Source organism: Diadema antillarum, unplaced genomic scaffold, assembly GCF_040938485.1.
Source record: "Diadema antillarum isolate AM-2024a unplaced genomic scaffold, OU_Dant_1.0 scf00000114, whole genome shotgun sequence".
Taxonomy (NCBI): Eukaryota; Metazoa; Echinodermata; class Echinoidea; order Diadematoida; family Diadematidae; genus Diadema; species Diadema antillarum.
Genome location: NW_027271003.1, coordinates 1441600 through 1468115, shown reverse-complemented (window position 1 = coordinate 1468115; position 26516 = coordinate 1441600). Strand labels below are relative to the sequence as shown.

Below are 26516 nucleotides of genomic sequence, written 5' to 3'. Positions count from 1 at the left end.
TTAGTTACAAAATGTTGTCATTTTGTTATGAAATAATCGTTTCATCGACGAAATGACTGATTTTGTAACGAAATATTCCATGCGACATTTGGCGCTCCATGGTTTTTGTCCATGGTTTAAAAAACCATGGTTTCATTTGTACCACCTTCGTGAATTCCGGCCTAAAAGTCTGATAAACCTTTAAATTGCATCAAACATCAAATAATTTCTCACCTGATGCCCACTGAAGAGGCACAGGCTGCTAGACCTCCATTAAAGAAGAAATCCACCCAAAAAATAAATAAACTTCAAAAGAAAGAGAAAAATAGTCTCCACAAAATGATACATATATGACCAAAAAAAAATCTGATAATAAGGAAGATATGACATTTTGAAATTTTGAGAAAAAAAAATTGAAAACATTTCTTGAACGATCCTTACGAATATTCAAATGAACAAATTGATGATGTCATACCTCACAATTTTTCATGAATGTTACGCATGAAATTCGAAAAAAAAATAAAAACATTTTTAGCTAATACAAATAAAAACAAGTTCCCATAGCAAAATATATCAGAGTTCATATTTGTTCTTTTTATTTTGGGTGGTTTTAAGACAAATCTTATTTCTGTACAGCCGAAATATGAGATTTTTTGTCATTTCTGTATATGACATGTATAAGAAATTGTGAATGCATGACATTGTCAACTTGCTGATTTGAATATTCATAAGGACTTGTCAGGAAAAGTTTTCCTTAAAAAATGTGAAATTTCACAATGTCATCTTCCTTATTTCTTATCCAATTTTTGTAATTTTTCTTCAGTTTATTTTCTTTTATATAAAACAAGTTCATAAAGAAGAAATTGCATCCTTTCCATTAAATGACTCTATACTGTAGTTGCAATTACTTAGCAGGGATTGCTTTGTCCTATTGAACAGGGGAATTGCAGGTGCTAAATAATCATCACAAATACTAGTAATTCTTTTAGCAGTCTAAGTAAATCATTTCTGATTTCTGATGTCAATGTAATGGGAAAACTTGCAGAAATTGAATATTCTGTTACAATCTTTTGGTCTAATATTGATGAAACTTTTATGTTTTGTTCAGATTTTTTTCTTTTCTTTTATGATATCATACTATCATAAAGGCAACTTGTACATGGAAGAGAGTGTCTCTTTAATATCCACTCAAACATAGAGTAGAGTGAGCCTTTAAGAGCTCTGCCATCCATCGACTGCAGTCAAGGCGCCACAGGGCAGAATATGGGTCATCACTACCCCCTTGCGACAATGCCTTCGTGCATTCTCAAGTTTGCACGCCATTTCGATACTTTCCAGTGGGCGGAGAACAACGTATTTCACGGCTTCCCCCGAAACTGAACATGACACCAGCCACCTTTGCATGTAAGTGACAAGTATCGTTGCGGACTGGCCCTGATGCAGTATGCATTAAAGAGAGGGGGGGGGGGGATGGGAGTGTTGGGTCTTTCGCAGGTTGATGATTCCTTGGATAAGAGGCCTCAGTGACAAAGCAGCTACTTTGAGGTTGGAGGAAACCTTTGTAAACATGTTGAAATTAATTCACATTGCTGTGGTCGCCACACAAATTTTCCAATTTAAAGCCTGTGTATAGTTTAGGTACAGAATAAGAAAAACAGTATGAGTACAGTGAGCATTGCTTTTCTCTCCTTGTTATGTGAAAGGCACAACATGATATCAAAGTGTGTACAGTACCTTCATGTATTGTTTGACTTTAGGAACAGAATATCTCAAAGACCAAAATATGAAAATCACATTAATGTTGAATTACTCATCAAAGCAGACAACAAATGAATTAGTCCCATGTGTAATTATTTGTGTCTGCTAGTAATGGGTAGAAACCACAAACAATTTCAATTTGTTCTGAAGACTATTTCAAATACATGGCATGTCTGGCAGAAATTTCTCTTGAAATGACATATGAAACCATTAAAACCTAGCATGGTATTGGTTGAAAGTTAGAATAAGATTCTTTCAAAGCAATTTAAATAGCAAAAATTGATATTGTACTACTACCATTTCAACTGCAATTATTTTACTGTGATTACTGATTGTCAAATGTACAATTTACTTTTTTCTTTCTAAGAACATATAAAACACTTTTAAGTATTCTGCCACGTGTACCATACTTTTAAAGTTTCCAACATTTTCTTTACTTCAAAAATACATTGGAGCTTCGAGGCAATGGAAGTAGCCCAGCGCCCTGTCCTATAGTTAAGATTTATTGGTAAAATCAATAAAGATTGTGATTCACTAAACTAAATGCATGTTAAACAAGCTTAAGTTGAGTGCAATTTATTACAGCATTCGGTAGTAAAGCACTGTTTGTGGGTGGGGGAGCGCACATAAGTACGGACGGAAAGTGGACATAATCTCGATCAAAAATCCACTTGATTCTCAATCAAATTGATGACTCATATCTGGCAATGGACAAAATGTTTTGTTTCATTGTCATACTAATGGCACTCACATCAGAATCCACGCAGTACAATCAATCTAGACAAAATACCAAATGCTACAATATTTATTCAAGGCTGAGGGAATGCAAATAAAAATTTCAAAGAACTTTACAATATGTGCAGTCATCAATATGTACATTGTACATCCCTATTAAAGGTAAAATTGACGTAATTTGAGGAACTTTGTCACTATTCAGCATGAAACTGGACTGCATTTCTATTTATATAATGCAAGTCACACACGTATCTAGACCATATGTGAATGTCATATGATGCTGAAAAAAAAAATAGAACAAAAGAGAGAAGGGGGAAAAAAAATGAATGACTGTACAGAAAGGTTATGAACTGCCTTTGAAGCTACAACATGTACATCACTTCAAAATATTTGAATGCAATGGAATACCAGAATATTAGAACGGCCAAAGTTCAAATTTGGCTATCATCTTTGGAAACTCCTGCAAAGTAATTCAAATATAGGTAATCATTCTAATTACTGTTATATTCTTTTAATTTGTACACAAGGTACTGTATACCTAGTAGCTAACATTCTAATAACAGAAACATTCAAATCATTAGAAAGGTATTTGCTCCATGTTGTTGTTCTTTCTCTTAAAATTTGCTCCAATAGACATGTGTTTTTCTTTATGTTCATGTATTCAAATCCTTCTGAAAACTTGACACTGCAATATAAATATTTACTTTCTGCACATTCGTGATGTGCTTGTCTGTCTGTTGGTGTGTATGAGATGTGACTGTTAATTCTTCACAGAGTTATACTACAAAACCAGAAATATTTGTGGCATCAAACTTTAACAGATTTCAGCTGACGGCCGTTTTCGTGGCATGAAACCTTTGTGAATTGCCACTGGCATTCAATGGAATGTGTAGACAAATACTTTTGCATTTATTGTACTTTCACAAATCTCGGCTCCTCATGAAATTCTTGAAAATCTCCACAAATAAAAAAAATCTTTGTGTAAGTTTAACCGTTGTGGTGAGTTCATGATGGAAAGAAAGTTTAAACCAAAAATCTCACAACTTACTTGTTTAGCGGTGGTGGCCTGCGACCGACATCCATCGCAGGCCACCACCGCTAAACAAGTAAGTTGTGAGATTTTTGGTTTAAACTTTCTTTCCATCAAAAAAAATCTTGTTTTACTATATGTATCCCCAAAATGATGACAATATTTTCTTGAGCTCTAGAATTCATGCTAGCTAAATATGCAAAAATAAATGTACTGTGAAAATTTCTATAAAAGTAGTCATTTTTTTTTTCACATAGCGGGCACTGTTGCTACAGAGAAAAAGGAAGTTTGGCATATGATATCTCACTGTCGAGAGCTATCCAGGTGTTTAATACAAACCCTTCTCCATTAATCATTATCATTATGACTGTAATGATCACTTCAGATCAAACACGAGGATCCATTTACACCAACTGAAAACTGCTTCCTCTTTCTCGAGAGGTGTCTCATCAGGAACCCTTCACAACCTGGATCAAAGTTTATATTACCGTGAAAGATACCTACATGTACCACCACCCTGGATCAAAGTTTATATTACCGTGAAAGATACCCACATGTACCACCACCCTGGATTAAAGTTTATATTACCGTGAAAGATACCTACCACCACTTTCTCTCTCCCTCTCTCTCTTTCTTTCTCTCACATACACACACACAAACACACAAATACACACACACAAAGCGCACACACTATACACATGCACAAACACATACACAGACAAAGCGCACACGCTATACACACAAACATACACATTGATCCTGGCTTTAGAAGCGATATATATCCATTTTATAAAGAGACATTTATAAGATGAGAGTTGGCAGTGACAAACACCCTGTCTGTGAGCAATGATGTGTCCACGTGTCTGTGTAAAGTCCTTCTGTACGAGCCAATTGACTAATAATAGAACAGTATGCTACTGGCTATGAATGGTATAAAATTCCCCATTTTGCATGAATAGGTATAAAAAAGTAAGAGAACTTTGTCACATTCTTTACTTTATGATATACATACACAATATACAGTACATTAATATATAAAATATACTGTATATATGCTGGTTTTTCCATATTGCTCATACGAGTCATAGCATGTACTTTATTACATGTTTCTAACAGCAGTGGGGATTATCACCGATATATTTGGCTTTTGCATACAACCAGGATACGGAACACCAAATATTTTCACAAAATCTTGCAGATGACACAAAGCATGACAGCATCCCGATCCGCATGGTTTGGCCCGTTTCCATGGCTTCTTGTCACCTGAGTAACCACACAACTAGCAGAACTCAAAAGAAGCAGACATCCAGAGTTCACGATCGCCTTGCGACCCAAGGACTTCCGCCGAGTCAGGTTCATTGAGTCACGACCAATCAAATATTGATAGAAACGTGAGCGTAGCACGATAGACAAGGGAGAGAGGGAGCGGGGACAAAAATGCTCTAAGTGCTATGAGATTGTTGGAAATGATGCACTTCCACTGGAGGCAAAACACCATTTTGTTGCTTTATCTACACCACTAAGAATGTGATTCCACGTAATGGATATTAGAGGAGATTTTTATGCAATTTCCAGACAAAACAGGTTTTATACTTCAGACATACAAAAAGAAAAAGGCATCATTGCCCATTGAGTTTCAATTGCTGCTAAAAAATGTTATTGGAAATGAAATTTCTAATTTCCATGTACTGTACCTCTGCAAGCACAATTTAATCTGAATTCCTCTACTAAAACAAAACTAAATCTGTGTATGATAGAGTTTCTCTCCTCTGCCAATGCAATACACTCTATAAATATTCTGAAACAGAAAACTGACAAGGACTGGGACTGAGAATTCACAGCTATTTCTCAGCTGGAGGGGAAAGGGGGAAAAAAAATTGGGGCAAATAATGAGAATTCTCATAAACGCAGATTCCTCCAGACATTGCGACCCATTTCCAGCGAGGTGACTACCAACTACTTCTATTTACCCAACCTAATCCGTATTTCCCCTGGGTCTTAGCAGTGTAATTGAACAACAAACACGACCACTCATGAGGGGTCTGCCTGGCACACACCAGCGTATGACCACGACAAACAACGGACAAGAGCGAGGAAGGGAGAGGTCCTCTACTCTGGGCATATTGAAACTGGACAGACCATCGCATGCTTCTTGATCTCATGATCGCTGTCGGCACGTCCCCGTCCCGGGACCGGTGGGACTTAAACTCATTTCAAATACCGTGACTGCTGCAAAGACATTTATAGCAAATATCTTGTACTACTGTCATAGCCTGCTTCTCCTGAACACTGCAGATAATTGTGCTCTGATTTTCTGCCGACATCCAGAAGGAGTGTTCAATGGACAGTAAAATAAGAGAGTACTGATCATAGAAACATTTAAAACAAAAGTGACAAGTGGTAGTCCTTAAATATTTTATGCAGACAACGCTGTGATAGAAAGGCACTAATGCCTGATCTGACAGTTAATCAGACAACGTAGAACTGATTTCATCCTTTTTCATAACCTTTGAAACAGCACCCCCATCCCCGGGAAGAAAATGAAAAATTAATCTGCCGAAGCTTATCATAGTCACTCGGACATTATATCAGAGATAGTCAAAAAGAAAGCAGAAAACTTGCTATTAAGGGACAATACTGCACTGGGGTATAACTATAGCACTCACATCTTTTGATGTGTAGACATCTGTGTTTGTCCTATCTGAACGCAGTGAATCAATAAATGAAGCAATGAGATGGAGAATCAGAAATATTATACTGTCCTGCACTTTGATTCTTAACTTTATGAAGATACTCTAGTTTTTTGCTGTGCTTGACTATTAATCAACAACAATCGCCCACAAAAACACAACTGCCATGTTTGTAGGAGCACACTGTATACAAGAGGTCAGCATATGTCAAGGTGAATACAACTTTATCGTGGCTTATTACCTCCTTTTAAAAAAAAAGGAACATGAGATTTGTAAATTTTTCAAATTAAATTGAGATTGGGGAGGGATAATGGCTTCAGAAAGGTATCAAACTTGGTAATTATAGGCAGAATTTACTGTGTGAATCAAATGGATCACCATGCTGATGTAATCTGTCATTAGAGATAGATTTGGTGCAGTTTGATGTGTGCCGTAAAATTTATTCAAGATCTACTCCAAACGTGATGAATCCCTTTCACATTAGAGCTTGAACTGGCCCAGAACGAGGCTCAAAACATCAATAACTAAACAGCTATTTGCTGCTTGCTGTATATCAGCGCAATAAGTAGAGACACAAAAACAAACAAGTGAAATAAAAGACATGTAGTGGATAAGATTGCAATCTTGTTTGGAGAGCGGAAGAAGAGGCTGATTGCTTCGGAGTTGGTTTTTCCAAATGGGTCCTGCGAGGCAGGAGGACGGGGCCAGTCACAATCAATTAGTTATTCACAGTTTACCTCGCGGGAGGCATGATTTTTGCATGCGGCACCCTCATGAATAACTGATAGGTCTCCCCCGACTCATCGGGCTGGAGACTCCTTTCTACCTGAACTCGTGTCGGCACGGCGCTTACCCGGTAAACTCTTTTTGTCCTTTTTATTTTCCTCCTACTCGTACATATGATTGATAATGGACAAACAGGTAGTGTGTGTTGAAGCCTTCTCGCACAAGACTGTGGTGAGACGGATCACAATTGAATCGGCTGGCTTCCCTCTCGCTAAATGAAATCAGCACACCCACACAACAGAAAGGTCAAACCTAAACTTCCTGCTTGTAATTGGCACTTCATCTTCGAAATTTTATGGTATGTCTGCTACTGCGCCCATTGTTACTGGGATAATGTCTCTTTCAACACAGTAATGTTACTGGGATAATGTCTCTTTCAACACAGTAATGTTACTGGGATAATGCCTCTTTCAACACAAGAAGCACTATGCCTTGCAGCATATGAATCATGTGATTGGGGGAATATTGCAGATTATTCAGAAATAAGACACTGTGGTGAAGAAAGCAAGAGGTCTGGAAAAACAAACAGACAAACAGACGAACAGACACACACATTCTGCATAATGCACCTACATTGTTAAGGTATTATTCACAAGCAAATTTACAATGGTGGAGTGATTGTATGAAGAGAGAGAAGTACTGTATGCAGTACAAATCCCGTGTTGGTTTTATTTTCATGAATTTCATAATCTCAATGATATAATTTGCAAAGTTAACAATGCTCAAAAAAATGTTTTTCCCTAACACAAGGGTAATGCTCTAAAATATTTTTTTTTCCGTAACACAAGGCTAATGTTCATTGTACGCATATATCATCTCCACAAAGCACAAGCTTTGCTTCTTAAAAAGGGTAATATGTATCTTTCATGCCATCCATTATGACTCTTGATTGCCGATTCGACCGCTTTCCAAATCCCAATCCCCACAAATATCATTCTTGCAAAAAATATGATGCGTAAATTATTGGCAGGAGCATTTTGTTGTTGTTGCCGTTCTTACCTCGACGGCAGCAAAGTACATCTGTTTCCCCTCCTCGTCCTTGCCCCCAGTCATGATGTACGACTTGAGGAGATACTCGTAGAAGCTATCCCCCAGGGCTCCCAGGGAGACATGCACTGCGGGGAGAGGAATGAGACCACCAATGACACATGAACACCAAACACACACCTTCGTGCAACATCGCTAGCTGTAAACTTTTCTGTTTCGTGTCCTATGGGCTCTCCATGACGGGTGCACATGCACTATTAAAGTGGGTTACCATACCAATCCATCATTGTAGCAATCATTATAAAACAATAACAAACAAAAGTAAGAACAAGTCCATACAGTCTACAAAAATGATGATGCTGAGATGCTTTTGTAATGTAGTAATCTTTACAAATCACTGCCATGCCACACTTACAAGTAATATTTGAATTGAACATCAATCATAATATTCTTGATAATCAAACATTATATAGATGATGATTGGCGGGGGAGGGAACATTCGGCATGTTCCCGACAACAAGAGTCATCATCTGTTATATTATATGGGTTAGTCAAATCACACTTTCATACGCATTACAATAATCGGTCATCACTTTTTCACATTGTATGGAATAGGCAAATTTATCCTATCAAATGCGTGCAACATATGATCGTTCAATCGTTTGGTATCGTTTGTCATTTGTTACGTGAAAATCTTTTCCCATGGGAGAACATTACAAAAATGTTCTGCCCATGGGCGAACATAACCAATGTGCCTCCATCACGTGACTGTGTTTAGCCAATCGCTAACCGGTATTTGACTAACCCATTTAATATTATGTGATGTTTTATACACTGCACATCAATATTCAATCTTCAGAATACCAGATACATGAGATGCAAGTGGAAGAAGCATCAGAGCGTTTTGGTGACCTTAAATCCGCAAATCGCCAGAAAAGTCAAGTTTGAATTTCTTGAAAGAAAAAGAAAAAGAAATCCTTTAGTGCTTTTTAATCTTTTAATCCTTAATACAATCTTTAATTGGAGACATACAGTACTCAACTACATCTTAATCAGTTTATGAAACAAAGATACCTACCCTCTTTTAGACTATCAAAGCAACTACCACTGGTTTAGCACAAAAGATAAAGCTCTACTTGCTATCTAATGAAGACATGAACATACAGTACATGTTGCCAGTATCTGTATCCAGTTGAGGGTGCAGTAGAACAAAATGGAGTGATGACTAAGCCATTAAAGCTCTGAAGTTTACCATGAAATCCTACATGAGCTTCAAAACTTGGTACAAGTATACTTTACATACTGTACATACGGCAGCACTCACCTTCAATGCTGAGGCCAATGAGTATTGCACTGGCATGATTTATTTAGCATTGTACAGTGTAGTCAGAAAGGAGTCAGTTTTGCTATTAAAATAATTATCATGAACAGAGATTTAAGCAGACAACCATATATGCTATCTTCAGTCATTTAAGAATATCATATGTATAAAAAAGAAGGAAATATTAATGTTATCAAATTTGTGCTCCTTCGGGTAAGTAATGATTAGGTAGACAAGTTTTTCCTATTCTTTTTTCATTTTATACAAGTGTATTTCTGTGGGGAAATCGGCAAAATACCAACGTGTTTCTAATTTTCCGCTGGTTTCACAGACAGCAGACAGCATGAAAATTTCTGCACCGTGAAATATGTTTACAGCACCATGTTTACGGTACTGTTACACCATTACTAATCAAATGCACAGGGTTGAAAGCACTGGACCTCACCGATACTCTGTAGAAATATTTATTTTTCAGCATATGATAATCAATTTTTCAACCACCCATGCATATGATAAGTACTCTCCACCTCAACAATAGACTCAATCAAGCGTGGAATCTAATCTGCGCTGCACTGCATGCAAATAAGCCCCGGACACGGGCAGATGGTGAGTGGTAAAATGCATGCCCCACCGGGGGCATCCGTGGGGGACCCACTGCCGTCATTTGGACCTGCTTTTCTTTTTAATTTGTCTACACCCTGGCAATTCCATACGCCTGACGTAAATTTGGCATACAGAAGTTCACTCTTACCATAATTAACTGAGCTGTGTATATATGGGCATATTTGCAGATATTAACACACATGAGTGCCACAAATGAATGCATTCATATGTATCTCTCAAACATGGTTTGAACGGTCTTGGTTGTGATACACTGGCATCTAATAAAATGACTGCTATATAATCTTGTGACACAAAGTCCTATACACTATACTGTAAAGATTGTAAGTTTACACAGCATCGATGAATGCTGGTATACCCACATCCCCACACAAGAAATTCACCCACAGTAAAATGATCAATATAGACATATGGCCTCTCTGTATCTAATGTACATAATAAGGATGGTAATTGACAAATGATCTTTGTAACAAAACACAGTCCAATTTATACAATTGATGATTCTTTCAGAAATTACGCCATTGTATGTACATACCACACCCCCAATATATGGCCAAATGTATAAAGTGTAAGATGATGCAGTTGTGTTAATATGTAGAAGCCTGGTGTGCAAGTTATATATAATCTAAGTAAACATGTTCTCACACACCATAAATTATGTTGTACAAACTGCAACCCTGTATGACTGTGCCCTAAAAATTTGATCCACTGCTGAGGGAAACGAAAATCCTAATGTGTGTGTGTCTGTTTGTGTGTGTGTCTGTTTGTGTGTGTGTGTGTGTGTGTGTGTGTGTGTGTGTGTGTGTGTGTGTGTGTGTGTGTGTGTGTGTGTGTGTGTGTTGCTGTGGGTTTTTATTGTCAACGGAATCATAGCACTGAGAATGGGGCAATGTGAGAAGCAGTTCTATAGCTACTTTCTCTTCATCTCGTGGACATGTGGTAGGGAAAAAAAATATATATGTGTTTGCTGTACCTTTCAATGTTTGCCGAAGAGTACACAGTATGATTTCATATTAACTGCAGCTGTTGCACATATTATGAATTAAAGGGCATGTTAATATTGAGGGGAAGTATAATGGAAATTTATATATGCTGCATAAATTGCATGAAAAGGGCAAGATGCTTAAAAGAGGAATATATTCATTAACATTAAAAATACTATAGCTTTCCACATTCCTATTTTCCTGCACTGGTGTCTCCAACAAGTAGTAATACCAAGTAACATAACCCAGGGTGCAACATGATAAGCCGCTGGTGTTAGCATGTGAACACAGCACAGCCCGATCCACTGAAATCTACGTAAACATACCCTAGCCATGTTTCATTCATTCTGCGTAGAAAATTGATCGATGCCTGCGAAATTTTGGTAATGTTTACCTTTCTGGCGGCAGTCTTCTTGTTGGTCTGTGGACCGATCTACCAATCCTTCCACTGTGAAAACTGTAGATTACAGCTCCCCAATCCAATTTATGATAATCTAACATTACACTTTACAGTGCAATTTAAATTTTGAAGAGTCACATGCTGCCTAGGTTCATTATTGGTATTTCTAGGAGGTCCCACTAATGTTACTGCATGATAGATTGAAACTGAATGAACCTTCCCAAACTTAATAATACACTGCACCATGTAAACCTATCTATTCTTGAATATATCTCAAAACCCAGCTAGTGTTAACTATCTCTACAACATATGACATTAATACCTAGATTTATCCCAAGGAATTGTCATCTAATATGCTCTCATATATTGTCAATAATGTCACTATCTCCTGTATCTGTATGTTTCCATAAAATTTTCTTTTTCCTGTCATGTCGAAAGTGATTTTGCGGCCAAAGCTTGGCTGTTCATACCAAATCATATGCCTAACTGAAATATGCAGAGATACAAGTGTATATAAAGTGCTGGCTATACAAACCTCGAAGATATGGGGGGGGGGGTGTACATTATTGCCAGTTGATTTTGATTTGTTCTTTGTCAATAATAAAGTCACAATCAGGTATATTATGTTGTATTGTCATTAGGTCTCAAGGCATTTGAGAGAAAAGGATTACAATTCTTCATTGAGATATTTAAGGTATATCATGTGCACATACATAAACTCAAATTTAATGTACTTCGGCCCAATAGTCTCTGCACTGTTTGTCAATGGCAGTATACCAAAACTGATTATCTGCTCTGTTAACGCAAATGACTTCAAGTTTACAGATCATTTAATGCTTGCCCCTGGGCACTACTCTGACATGCAGCAGCTTTACAGTGCTCATTCATGAATGTACGAGAATTGAAATTTAGCGAATGATGAGGCTTCACACTGTGGGAATTAGCTCTCTGAGTGCCCACGGCCTGGTAATGGCTTATGCTCTCATTACGTAGACTACGCAGATGATATTTTCTTGAGAACACAAAGGAAGTCTCTTCATAATACTGTAAAAGTGGATATTTTCGCATGACTAATCTTTCGCGCTTGGCCAGGTAAGAAGAGTTTCGCGTGTTTTTAATTCCGCGGAATCAAGACATCACGCACAGGAACATATGGCTAGCAAAAATATTCGCGTGCTTTTATTTTCGCGGTAGTTTCTGGTTGCGCGAAATACGCGAAAATTTCAACACCACGCAAATTTCCACTTTTACAGTAATCTGCTTTCATTAGCTACAGCTATATCACTGGATATCCGCAAAGAGTTGAAATATATCAAAACGGGAATGATATACAGACTTTGTTACCTTTGATTGATGAGCTAAATTTTCACACTACACAAACACATGCAGACAGTTACAATATTTACTATTCAATGAATATCGAGTCACTCGCAAACAATAAATGACTGCAATGTCCATTTTGAATAGTGAAAAACATATTGCAAAAGGTTTGCTTAGAACTACAAATGTATGCTGCAACATCCTATTTCTTGAATAAATTATCATTTGTACAGACAGAGGTGAAATATGAACAGAGCTGCTGTGTTGGGGGTCAGTATTAAGCGCTATACAAATGTTATTCATTATCATTATCATTATCATTTTTTGCTAATTTTGTTTTTGTTTTGCTGTAGCTCTACCTCAAGTATTGAATGAGAGTGTATTATTCAATCTGGATTGATAAAAATATTATTAAAATAGACCACACAAAACAGAAGACAAAAAAAAAGAGGAAATGTACGGGTGGTTCTTTATTTTTCACTTATCTAGTAGAATTGAAATTGAATGATACAGAAACTTAAGATTACTAGCAGAGAATGATATATTGTTAGTAAGATCTAGATTCTCAAGCTGGTCATTAACTGCTCAAGACAAAAACAAGTGAGGGGTTTATAGTCGAATGAATGAGAGTAGAATACCTGTTTCGCCACTCAGAACTAAACCTGCATTATAAAGTAATTGGTTTCTCCCGAGGCTACTTGGCCATAATAACAAAGCACTTAAGTAGGCATTGGTCACTTCAGACCGTTGACTACAAGTACATGATGCCCTGTAGGTGTCTGACACTGGGCATCACGCTCTCTCCCATTTTTAGGGGATAGCTCACAGTAATTACCACATCAAGGTATACTGTGTACATCACACATTTTGTGGGGCTTTTGTTTTCACCAAATTCATAAGTCGCATACTACTGATGAATTTAACAACACACGAAAATACTAATTTTGATCCCAACATGAATGCAACCTCCATACATTTCCCCGCAAATTACTGTGCTCCAGTTGTGAATTTGACCACTTGTAAAACTATCGGGAAGTCCCTATTCACACACACACAAAAAAAAAAATACTTGACTCGCAGTTAATATACATATGCCGTACATTTTACTAAGCTTGTTGTTGTTTTTGTTTTTTTTTTCTAAAGCATGGCATGGCCAGTATTGTACAGAAGATGTCAAATATTTTGTGGGCATGTTTTGCCATCTAGAGTTGCAAAACAAATTTCACAGCTGATTGAGTTTGCAATCCAGAATGCAAATATCACACTGCTTGCATAAAATGTATGCTCTGCCTCAGCATATCAGTAGTAGTCCATGGGCCAGGACAGATATTGGTACCACCTGAGGTGGCAAAACCTTTTTGGTGTCATTTTGTTTGTCAGGCATAGATATGCTTATCAAGCTATGATAGCATTTCCAAATGAGTAGCTTAGTCATAATAAATGAATTTTTAACCAATTTGGTCTCGTTGTTATATCCCTGTACTTCTGAATCGAAACTAACCGCTATACAAAGAAGAGCACTGTCTTCTGTATGTTCCATAGAGCTGTAAAATGCAGCTCTATGGTATGTTCACAGGTGTTCTGTTCTAAATGCGGTGGGCTTAGTCTTTATTCAAGGCAGCGAAGGGAATATCCAAAGGTTATGATGTCCACAGCGCTTAGTCTTTATTCTAGACGGCGAAGGGAGCATCCAAAGCTTATGATACAGTGTATATCCTTTTATCTGAAAACAACAACAACAACAAAAGCAATTCCTCGTGAATTTTACCGTATTTTTCAATTATTCATCATTTTCCGGCGAAAACGCTACGGTGAAAACGCTAACACCACGCCAATGTCACTTTATTTCCATTCAACAATAAAAGACAATGCAAAAACAATGTACCGGTACACTACAAAACATTATAATGCATAATATTGTACATGAACAGAGTGATTTTCGTTTAAAACTGATGTATTTGTTGAGAGGGTAGTGTAAAAACAGTATAGATAATCCCTTTTATGAGGAACTTTAGATATGATAACGGTACATTGGTCTAGATAAAGACTAAGCGCACCGCGTGACATCTGTGGACATCATAACCCTTCGGATATTCCCTTCGCTGCCTTGAACAAAGACTAAGCGCACCGCGTTTACAACAGAACACATGTGGACATACGGAAGACAGTGCTCATCTTTGTATAGCGGTTAGTTTCGATTCAGAAGTATAGGGATATAAAAATGAGACCAAATTGGTTTAACAATCATTTATTATGACTAAGCTACTCATTTGGAAATGCTATCATAGCTTGATAAGCATATCTATGCCCGACAAACACATTGACACCAAAAAGGTTCTGCCACCTCAGGTGGTACCAACAACCCATTTTTCGGGTCTTGGCCCATGGACTATAGGTGTGCAAGTGAACGCAGACATTTTTGAGGTACATTCATTTGTCCTATTTCGTGCTAATTCTGGCTAGAAGGAATTCTAAACCCCGTGCCAATCTCTTCACAATTTTCTCTGCACATCTTGAATGGGTGTACAATTGCATAGCGCATATTCAAGACTAGTACGTTTTGGAGCCGCTCAGCAGGAAAAATTAATCACGCAAAAATATTGACGTTTTAATACAGTACCACGCTAAGCATCTGTGCGCAGCTGCTTCCTACCCATGCTGCTTGAATAGCACTCATGCAACTGTATGGCGATATTTTGGCGGGCTGTTTTAAATCAATGAATTTTTGTGACTCGCAAAATTTGCACAAGCATAACCCCCAAGAAATATTCAGCTTCTACAGTAACTACTCAAAGAGATAGAAGTAATTATTAAAGTACATACTTTGCCCCCATTTGCCCGTCTTTGGGTTCAGGTAATTGGGATAAAGGCCATCGGGTCTCTTGACATCCTTCAATACTTCACGAATCCTATCCACCTGAAAATCAAAAAGAAGAAGGTAAAAAATTAAACACTTTCAGATTCTTCTAGCATCACACATAAGATAGTCTCACACACAAAAGGTATTATTGTAAGACTTCATGGATTTGCAGAAGATATCATGGATTTTCAAAAAAACTTGAAACCAAAAGAACAATATTTTGGATGAAAAAAAAAACCCTCTCACACATAAGAGATACTGACAATTATTAAGGTGGGTGTCAGTTTATCTTGTAATACAGCATCAAATATCATCCTTTGAAATGTGGTACAATTCTACCACATGATTGACTATGATGATCCTTGTATCAGTTTATTTTCCATGACATTTTGTGGCTTTCAAACAACTTTAAGTGATGTGAACTGATTAGATGGTTCAGAAGTTTTTATTCTTTAATCAACACTTTGATACCACAGCTCAAATCACTCCTGATGTTCATTTCTGAATGGGTAGCAATACCAAAATTGCTTGTCTGAGAACAGAGGGAGGAACTATATAAGAAATGGACTTTGTATTCTTATAAACAAAATTGAGTGGAGCTGAAAGGGATCTGACAGGAGTTTTGGCAAGGATATCCATTTGTGGCAAGTGCACTACATTAGAGAATCTTTCTGCTTCTGTCTGTGGCCTAACATGCCTCGAAAATAAGTGGTACAAACAGGCTGGTTTGCAAATGAGTTCAAATTTATGGATATTTTCCCTCAAAGGACCCATCAACAAGCTATCCAATCTAATTCCACGGCTGTTCTTTATTGAATGCACTTCAATAATTCATGAATATATTTGCCGTTACACTGGGCAAGCTTTAGGCAGGCTATCTGTTTATCAGAAGCAGTCTCTGTTATAATGCTATCAACAAAACTTTAGATGCGTGGACGAACTGACCTATAGCAATGAGTGGCAGAATAGCGTGAATTTATAGTTACCCTATTCACAGTACCACTTTGATACTAAAGGATAGGCTTGAAACAAAACCACACACATCGATGATAAATCCTAGTACACAGTGTACTGTAGTTGTGCTTTGTAGAAAATTTCTTCCAGCAAATTGATATTTCTTGTAGCCATAATTGATGTTCCATAACCACTTCTATAATCACTATTACATCATGTTCATTCTTTTAAGTCCTACAAAGTGCACCTATGTTACTATTATAATTGTTATCAAGTATCAAAAGGCTGGAGTGAACAAAACATTCTCTTTTGGGAGTTTAAAATTCTTTCAGATCCTAAACAATAAAATGACAAAAAATTTGTCACTTGCGTGGCAGAAGGGCCCAAAGGCTTGAAGGCTGAAATGATGATTGCAAATTTTGTCAAATTTCATGCTAGGGCCCTTCTGCGGGACAGGTAACAAATTATCCATAAACCTACCACACACAGTAAGAAAAGCCAACCACAAGGCTACTGGAAATATCAGCTTTAAATACAGTTTTGTATACAATCAGGTGTGCAAGAGATTAGGCAAGTAAATACAGAGGGTCAATTTTATAGAAGATTACTGTTCTTCATAAGAGGCAAGAGGTTCAATGTTCTAAAAGATTCTGAGATTGTGAAATTCCTCTTGAGAGGTGGCTGAAATAGGAAAAATGTAGATCATACTGAAGACAAATATCCTCTTACATTTTTTTTAGGCAAATCAACCTAATCTGCAGTTTTCTTGGCTACATTGTCTGTCCCTTTATCAGGAAAACTTGCTATCAAAACTCGTCCCATACAAGTATAACAAATCTTAGACACTAAAGTGCTGTGGAATTTGCATCTACGTATATGTAGTTATTGTCTTCCATTACCAGGGTAGTACTTGCCTTTTGCTGATACTTGGGATCCCCAGTGATTTCTGAGAGGTAGCCAAATTCCAGGTGGAGGGAGCCAAACTCAGAGAGGATGGAAGAGCCACCAGAGGCCCATCCCCAATTTCTTGCACTCCCCCTGGAAGAAAATTAAAAGATTTGATGATGATAGCATTCATTAATGATGGTATAAATTTAAAAAACAGCACTACATAATAACATGCGATGACAAAACATAAAAGAGAAGAATAATAGCCATGACAAGTGTACAAGAAAAAGATCAAGGCATGTGGTAGCCACGTGGATTTGTAGAAAAACATGATTTTATTTGATTTTATTGTAGCTGTTTTTTGCCACCAGACTTAAAATTATTGTTACATAATGTTATGATGTTATAAGTTCAAAGGCAAGCAATGTAAAAAAAAAAAATCATACAATTGATGGAATGATAAAACAACAAACAACATGGACATTTTAATTGGTATGTACCACAATAATATAGGTCATTTTGAAACCCAACTTGATTTTAGATATGGAGTAATAATGCCAGCTAAAATTCCCATTCATTTATTTACTAAATATTGAAATGTTGGAATTTAAAATGCCCATATCATACTAACAGAGAAGAAAACAAACCCGATATGACTCAACACTGTACACAACAGATTCAGTTTACAGTACTGTTGTTGATGTTTTTTCTCTCCTCCTCAACACAGGAAGCCTCGACGTGAAAGCCAATGCCTGGAACACTACCCTAACAGGCTCAGGTATTTGCAAATAATATTATGATGATGATAATGACACCAACAGAAGGAGGATGGATGTCTGCGACAGTCTTGTGCACTGTATCGCATTAAAAACGTGTCGTGTGCCTTCGTCAGGCACCGAATCTCCGCAAATGACTGCGGCGCATCGGCGTGGAGACCTACCCAGGAAAATATCTCCTGGTGGAATCTAGCTATGCACTCCCTCATGAACAATAATATTACCACGTTTGAATGCACAATGAGCTCTGTTTACAAACACGTGTTCTGGAGTGCTGATTTCCAGGCTTCGCTTTGCCCCCCCCCCCCCCCCCCCCCCCCCCTCCCCTTTAAAATCTGTAGTCTAGGTTCTGGGCACATTGGCCTGTATTCAGAAAGGTGAAGTCAAAGCCATGGTTTACATTTAATAATCCAAAGACTCTAAAAATTGAGTGTGAAATAAGTGTACCATTATGATTGCAATTCAAGTCCATTTCCCCACTCTGTGGGGATGGACAGTTAATTTCATTGATGGCCGTTCTGTAGGTATTATTAGATGCTCTTCTGTAAACTCCCATGTGTGATGCAAATCCTTCTCTGAAATAAGCAACATGCCCTGCTCTGCTACTTAAGGCTGCTACAAACCAACTTGCCAGCTGGCCAGGGGCAACTGCAATTCCCAGTAAGGCAAGTAAACATATCAATAAATGAATGAATGGTCTGTTATTATGAAATAAAATCACTCGCATGAAAATATATCCACTTTTACAGCGCTCATTTTGGGTGTAGGAGGAAGAAATATTTGCTGTGGAGTCAGTTTGGAGATGATACACTGTACATTTACATTGTACTATCACAAGACCATGCGCTTTGATGTTTTGAGATTCAGCTAGAGGGAAATACAAAGGTGTTTTGTTTGTTGTTGTTATTGTTGTCGTTGCTTCTTCTTTTTTCTTTTTTCTTTTTTTTTGGGGGGAAGAGTGTTTCTGTTTTTGTTTTTGTTTTTAATAAGAGGATAAAAAGTCTGGTAGCCAGACTAGGTGAGTAGGACACAAGCGTTTGCAAATGAAGCTGGCCATCTACATGGTGTGCATTACAACGCCCTTCTTAATGGCCACTAAATGAAAGAGCTGATGGGCACCATCGCAGACCCGGTAGAGTGGAAATACATTGTACGGAGGAGTGGGAAGGTTGGCCTGGCTCGGATACTGTATAAGCTCTTATTTTCGTGAGGGTTTAATTTTCACAAACTTCATGAATCACTGTACAGGACCGCGAATTTAACAACATTCGAAAATGTCGCCTATGCGCTGGTGTAATAGTGCACTTACGACAGCTTTGTGTCTCAATTCGCAAAAACAACATCTCACGAAAAATGGTCATGACCTCGTAATTTGCGAAAATATCTATATGCGAAAATAACAGCTTATACAGTATTACAGAATCCCCCGCAACGAATCGTGAACACCTTTACAATTGTATCACTGATTTCTGTGTAAGTACGAACACAGGCAAAGGACCTCTACTGGAGTTGAAGGTTACCAATAAGCGTACCGGTACGCTTTCACTTCGATGGGCAGCGAACGAAGATTGCTCCAAATGGTCCAGCCACGTTTCCCAATGATACCGGGTCTTTAAGATGGTTTGCATCACAGCATACATGCTAGCACTTAGCCTTGATAATGTAGGTTTCATTTCAAAATAAATTCAAATAGAACTAAAAGGTGCGTCGTCATTGTTGTTGTTGTTGTTGTTGTTGTTGTTGTTGTTGTTGTTGTTGTTGTTGTTGTTGTTGTTGTTGTTGTTGTTGTTGTTGTTGTTGTTGTTGTTGTTGTTGTTGTTGTTGTTGTTGTTGTTGTTGTTGTTGTTGTTGTTGTTGTTGCTGTTGCTGCTGCTGCTGTTTTTTTCTCCTAATCCTATCACAGGCATAACAATGTGGTGGTTCAAAGAGCAATAGGATATATATCTGGGGCTATGTTACACAACAGAGAACATTTAAATCTGTTTTTTTTTTTGAAGTCACTTCAGAGCCCCATTTCACAAAAGATGTTACACGTAGAGTAGCAACCCTTGCAACACTGGCAAATTCCCATAGCAACAGCCAAACAGGAAGCTGGATTCTTGTCATTACCATGAAAACTGCCATTCAGGCAAGAGTTGCTATCATATCAACTTCTCACAAAATGGGGCCCAGATTCAACATGAAGAATTATATCAAATATATAATTATATATGAATATATATTTACAAAAAATAATATTTTTATTACCAGCATTTGAAAAAAATAGATTTCAATCATCATTGAATTCTGTGCAATTCATACATCTTGTTAACAGCAAGAATGTGGGATAAAAGAGGAGAAAATTAAAAAAGGGACTGCTCATACAATTTTGTCTTTAAATATATCATTTAAATAATGGCAATCACGTTCACATTTCTACTGCCTGCCTGTGTCAGTGAACGAAAGCGACGCCATGTGGCCGGGGACGTGTCAGTTTTCATTCATAAAATATCCCCCCAATTTTCCCCCCAGAAGCTGCCCTGAGGAATTCATGATACTCCCTCCTACGAGGGTGATTCATTGAAACTCAGTGTCCTTGAAATCATCTCGGGGAAGAAGAGCTCAAAAGATATCAAGGCAAGCTTCTTTCAGGAATATGAGATACTACAGACATTTCTTGAAGGGAATGAGAAAGGATTTCCATACAGAGTAAGGGTAATCTTTCTCTCTTTTTTTTTTCTTTTTTTTTTGGGGGGGGGGACATGCACATTGAGTGTTTTATGTAATAATGATAACATGTAATACATTTGTGATGCTTTTTTTCTATCAAATCAAACACAAAAAGAACATATCAAGGGTGCTGATGACTGCTACCCAAGGCCAAACATTCTTTTTGTTTTGTTTTGCTTTGTTTTTTGTTTTGTTTTGTTGTTTGATTGTTTTGGGTTTTTTTTTTTTTGGCTGTTTGAGCAAGTTGAAGTTTATAAAGCTTGTCTGACAAGGGTAGCTAGTTTTTCACTCTATGAAAGATTACACTCATCTTACACCCGGAGCCACAAACAAAGCACTTTGCGCAATACTCGTGTTGAATAAGTCTTCTTGTTTTCAGGTAAGTCCAATAACCATCATCTGACCCACTTGCCTTTAAAGGACAAGTTCACCTTCATAGACATGTGGGTTGAGTGAATGCAGCAATATTAGTAGATCACATCAGTGAGAGTTTGAGGAAAGTCGGGCAATCCGTTCAAAAGTTATGAATTTTTGGAGTTTCTGCTCACTCAAGGCTGGATGAGAAGACTATTATAGCTTGTGATGTCACATGTATAGAACAATATAAAGAAAGATTTTGAAAATCAACATATTTTCACTTTTCTCGCATAACAAAAGAACACTTGACTTCTCTCTTTCAGAAGGCAGGGGGAACAATATTACCCATAACCCTAACTAGGCAGGGCTATTTAGGTAGATCATAGAGCCGGCCGTTGACCGTGCGATCGCAACAAAAATTGGCACACACATTGCCTATGACATAATCTAAAGTACTACGAAGTTAAACTTTTTAAAAATGATCATTTATGCTAAATTATGCTAATTTATGCATAATGATGCATGAAATCAGACAATTTGGTATAAATCACTAAATAAAGCTCAAAATGGACACATATTTTGTGCAAATATTCTTTTTAGTGTCCTGAGCAAATATAAGAGAAAAAAACTGTGCCATCATATTTGAATTTTGTAGATTTTAAAGTGTTCATGTGTTTTGATGTCTTTGTCTTTTTTTCTGTGTTTCTTTTTTTTTTGGGGGGGGGATATTAGCTGCACTTAGGCATAAATCTATGATTATCATTGATTGTATTTATTTAATCAATATTTTGATGATTCTTTTTTGTTGTTGTTGTCAGTTGTATTGTATTACATATGTATTTTCCCATTGTATTGTTATCATAGGAATTGTTGTAAAGCGCATAGAGACTTCAGTGTAACATGAGCTATATAAGCAGAATGTATTATTATCATTATTATTATTGAGGGTATTACTTCTCTTCGAGTCCCAGTGAGTTACTCACGTTTTTATGTTCACCAGACCAAAGGGTATTCCTGTTGGTGTGTTGAAAGCGGGGAGGAGCTTGTCGGCTATCCCCACAGCCTTTTGTTTAAAAACCTGGCAAGGTAGAGAACAAAGCAAATCAAGAGTCGGACGGAAAGGAAAGATTGCATCAGGATGATCTGTGCCGCAAAATTATCAATAAAACCATCACATTTTTATCTCGCAGCAAGGCTATTTCTGGAAGATGACCTCAACGGTGAGACGGTTCGCTTTGCGTCATGTAGAAGTCACCGTCTATTGCTTGTGCTAAAATTAGAAAGCCTCGTGTTCCAACCTTTAGAATTTGCAGAAATCTCCTTGTACTTACATGAGTTTTGGCATGTTAAGTGTAGATCTTGTCAAGCACATGTCATTCTTCACGTCACAATGTGTGCTGTACGTTATCAGCACAGATATGAAAAGCTCTCTAGCAATCTTTCCATCTCTCCTTCTATCTCTTCCTTTCTATCCCTCTATCCCTCTATAACACATCTCTACCTCTCTCTGGATATATCTATATCTATTTTTCTTTTTATACTATTATGTACATGTATGTATATCTACATGTATCTATCTATCTCTCTATATATCTTTAGACATATATACATCTATTTTGTTCTCAAAAAGTCCATATTTGCCAAATGGAGATATTTTGGATCAAAGGTCAAGAAAAATAAAGAGAATAATAAGAAAATTTTTGCTTCTTTTGACCATAACTTCAAAAATGTGTCTTTATATGTAGTGACCAATATATCATTTAAAAGGCATTATTTGTACTTTATGACAGAGACCGTACTTCAAAATCTTCAAAAATGGACTTGTCGGTTTTTGCGAACAAACTCTACATATCCATCTATCTATCTAGTATCTATCTGCATCTCTATAATTTCTCTCTCTCTCTCTCTCTCTTTCTTTTTCTTTGCTCTGTTATTACGTGGCAGAGCAGGTTCAGTCCAAAAATTTGTCTTGCTTTGCAGACTGAAGTAAAAGAACTCACAATCTACAACTTGAAGTGGCATCCGTGTATACAGCAGAGGCCATCTCCGTTGTCTAACAGGCAGTGTATGGACATACAGACTTTAGCGATCTATTATTACCCTTCAAACGCTCAAGCAATATCATGCGACAAACACTCTTTGTTCAAACAATTTTACCACCAAGGAAACACTTCCACAATGACATCAGTCACACAAACGAGCAATCTTCCTATTGGCAATGGATGATAAATAAGATAATTTGCTAACATTTCTAAGGTAACAGCACTGCATTAAATTAGCCTAAACTGCTCAAATCATTCCCCATATTCAGCTAATATTTGGGCATTTTTATCAAATGAAACTTAATCAGAGAGTCCTGTAGCTTCCTTTGAACTCAGTGAAATCTGAAAATCAGAGCAAAATCACTTGTATCGATCACTTCTCATAAAAACCCTACTCAATTGTTATGGGGCATCTATTCCACGTTTAATCCCTGATGTACATTTGTATATGAAACCTGCACATCATTGCTATATTGCATTGCACTAATTTCATATTGTCCATACATGTACACTATCAGCTTGGCCATGAGAAAATAGGCTTTGGGAAGGCAGGCCATGGGCTGGTTACTAATATATACAGTAGATAACCTTTCCACACCATAGCAACCAATGTTCCCTTCAATGGAATATTTGATTAAAACTTTTATTGTACTGGTATCCAACCTGTCCCGTTATGGTGAAAACATAATTATGATAATGACCTTTAGGATGCAAAAACCTTGATTAACCTAACAGATGATAGCAGGAAAGACATAATTCTTTTTGTCTGCAGTACAATACAGTGTACGTGCTCTGCAACGCTAGATTAATGATGATGGCAGAGCACTTAATAAAACAGTGACACCACTGAAAAGAAAACCCTGAATAAGGAAGGCAATTATTATTATTATTATTATTATCATTATTATTATTATTATCATTATCATTATCATTATCATTATCAAAATTACAATAATAACAATTGTTATTATTATTATTATTATTATTATTATTATTATCATTATTATTATCATTATTATTATTATTATTGTCATCATCATTATTATCATTATCATCACCATCATCATTATCATTGGTATGCATTTCTGGTATTCCCTTGGCTGCTGTTATGTTAGCATCTGAAATAGCTGACAGGAAGAGGGGAAAAAAATGCCCACTTGCTTAATCTGTCAATTGTCCGATACACCCATCCATTTTCTCATCAGCACTGCACCCCTACACTCTTCAGCAAATAAACATTCCTTCAATTAATTGCAAGTTGGCACAATCGACTTCTAGAAAAAAAAAAAGGAATCCTGCCTTGATGGAAAATGAGTGGCATCCCAACATTTCTAATCAAGAAATTGCCTCTCAGATAGACGAGGGAGGGCTGATAGGGGCTCAACTTTTCCAACATGTGCGTATTGGCGCCTACATAACTGCCATTTCCTAACCCTTCCACGCTTGCAATATTTTCAGGGATTTTCATACGCTTCAAGGTAGCGACTGGCTGATATTCGCCTAAGCCGAGGCAGATTAAATACATCATCAACTAATAAATTTATGGGAAAGAGCCATGACTATAGCCTATTCTAATGAGATGGCTGATGATGACTTTAAAACATGAAATAAAATATCATCAAAATTGTAATTACCACACATATGTCATAATACATCATATTACCATATATATTTGGATAACATTTGGCCAAATATAAAAACTATTATAACAAGCATATTATGACATCAAATACACTGCCACAAAAATTTGATTATTTCTAACGTGGCCAGTAAATATCAATTATACAGCTCTGCAGCATCTGACTTTGTAAATTTGCATATCGTAATATGAACGTTATGGAGGTCTGCGTAGAAAGTAATAATGGCAGTCTCATGTGACTCGTTCATTCCTTAATTGTTTGGGGTTTTTTTTTCCGATGTGTGTGGTGCATGCTTACCTCATCGTGGGTGAGGGCGTAAATGGAGAGGAGTCCCCCAACAAACCGGATGTTGGTTTCAAAGACTGACACATCACTGGACTGGGGAGAAAAAGGAAGAGGAGGAGGAGAGGAGGAAAAGGAGAACAAAAATTACGATTGTGACATCACAATCACAATTCACTTGAATTACTTTTATACAATCACCCACGATGCAGACGCTGTCGCTAAATATTGTATAATCATATGATATGTCTGTGTGCATTTCGAGAGCCTTTGCTGATGGACACATCACCGTCAATACACACTGCATACTCCACAATACATTCACAATACTCTACATAAGAAAAGGATTACAGAGTGTTCTCCATGGTAGAGATACACAATGTACAATAATCCGTCAAATGAAGAACAATTCTGATTAAATGTTGTTCAAAGGAGCAGAAGATAACGACAATGGGGAACAACTTCTTTTTCTTTTCTTCTTCTTTTTTTTTTTTGGACAAAATGCCATCCCATATCTAGTGTGGAAACACTAAAAAATATTCCAATTCCCCTTCCAAATTTTTTTGTAATCATTCATCATTGCATCTGCTATCAAGTTTGCTTCGAACATCAAGGCCTGCATTTTTTAGATTGTGTTATCACCTGACTATCTCGTAATGTATGGGAATGAGCATTTCCCACACTTTTTAGATAAATTTACAAATTGTAGACATCATTTTCAAAGAAAGTTTTATGGCCACTTAGAGCCCCATACTTTCTATCCACTTTATAGCAACCAAGCATGGAATTCAATCAGCAACAGAGACTAGACAGAAGTCATTCCTCTTTTCACTCAATTTTAATTCCATTTCAACATGGTGATATTTCTGGAAGTCGCTCAGCCTATTTATGCTCTTATTCTGCAAGTCCGTGCATACAACATGATAGTACCGGTATAAACACTGCACAAGTTTAGAGTCAAAGAAAGAAAAAATGATAAAGAGGAAAACCCCTAAACCCGTTGTGATTATCTTGACATGCAGAGGGAAAAATCCACTAAACCTCATGTAATTATCATGACATGAAAATGAAAGGAAAGTATATTTGACTTCAGATTCAACTGTGCATCATGGAGCTACAATGTGTAGCGCCATATCTGTACAGTGTCAAAAGCATTGAAGACAGTGTACTAGTATACAACTCGACTCCCCTCCCACCCACCCCCCCCCCCCCCCCCCCCCCGCCTTTATGGGGATGGAGTGGGAAAAAGGGAGGAGAAGCTGAGATAGAGAGGGAAAATATAGTGTCCTTTTTGGCCAAATCTTTTGGAAAGCAATTTCTTTCACCCGCTCACATGGCTGGACACGTTGGAAGGAAAAAAGTTATTTTTGTGAGCATCCAGATGAATCAGGCAAGGAG

The 26516-nt window shown here is 37.2% G+C and overlaps 1 protein-coding gene across 1 annotated transcript in view; it reads right to left on the bottom strand.

The window, feature by feature from the left end:
* LOC139719778 (mannosyl-oligosaccharide 1,2-alpha-mannosidase IA-like) overlaps window positions 1-26516 on the bottom strand; it is an 89738-nt gene that overhangs the window by 41075 nt on the left and 22147 nt on the right. The window contains 5 exon segments of the mRNA XM_071631161.1: window positions 7978-8093; window positions 15434-15527; window positions 17339-17462; window positions 22138-22232; window positions 25134-25214. Of these exon segments, the coding sequence (XP_071487262.1) occupies window positions 7978-8093; window positions 15434-15527; window positions 17339-17462; window positions 22138-22232; window positions 25134-25214 (510 nt within the window).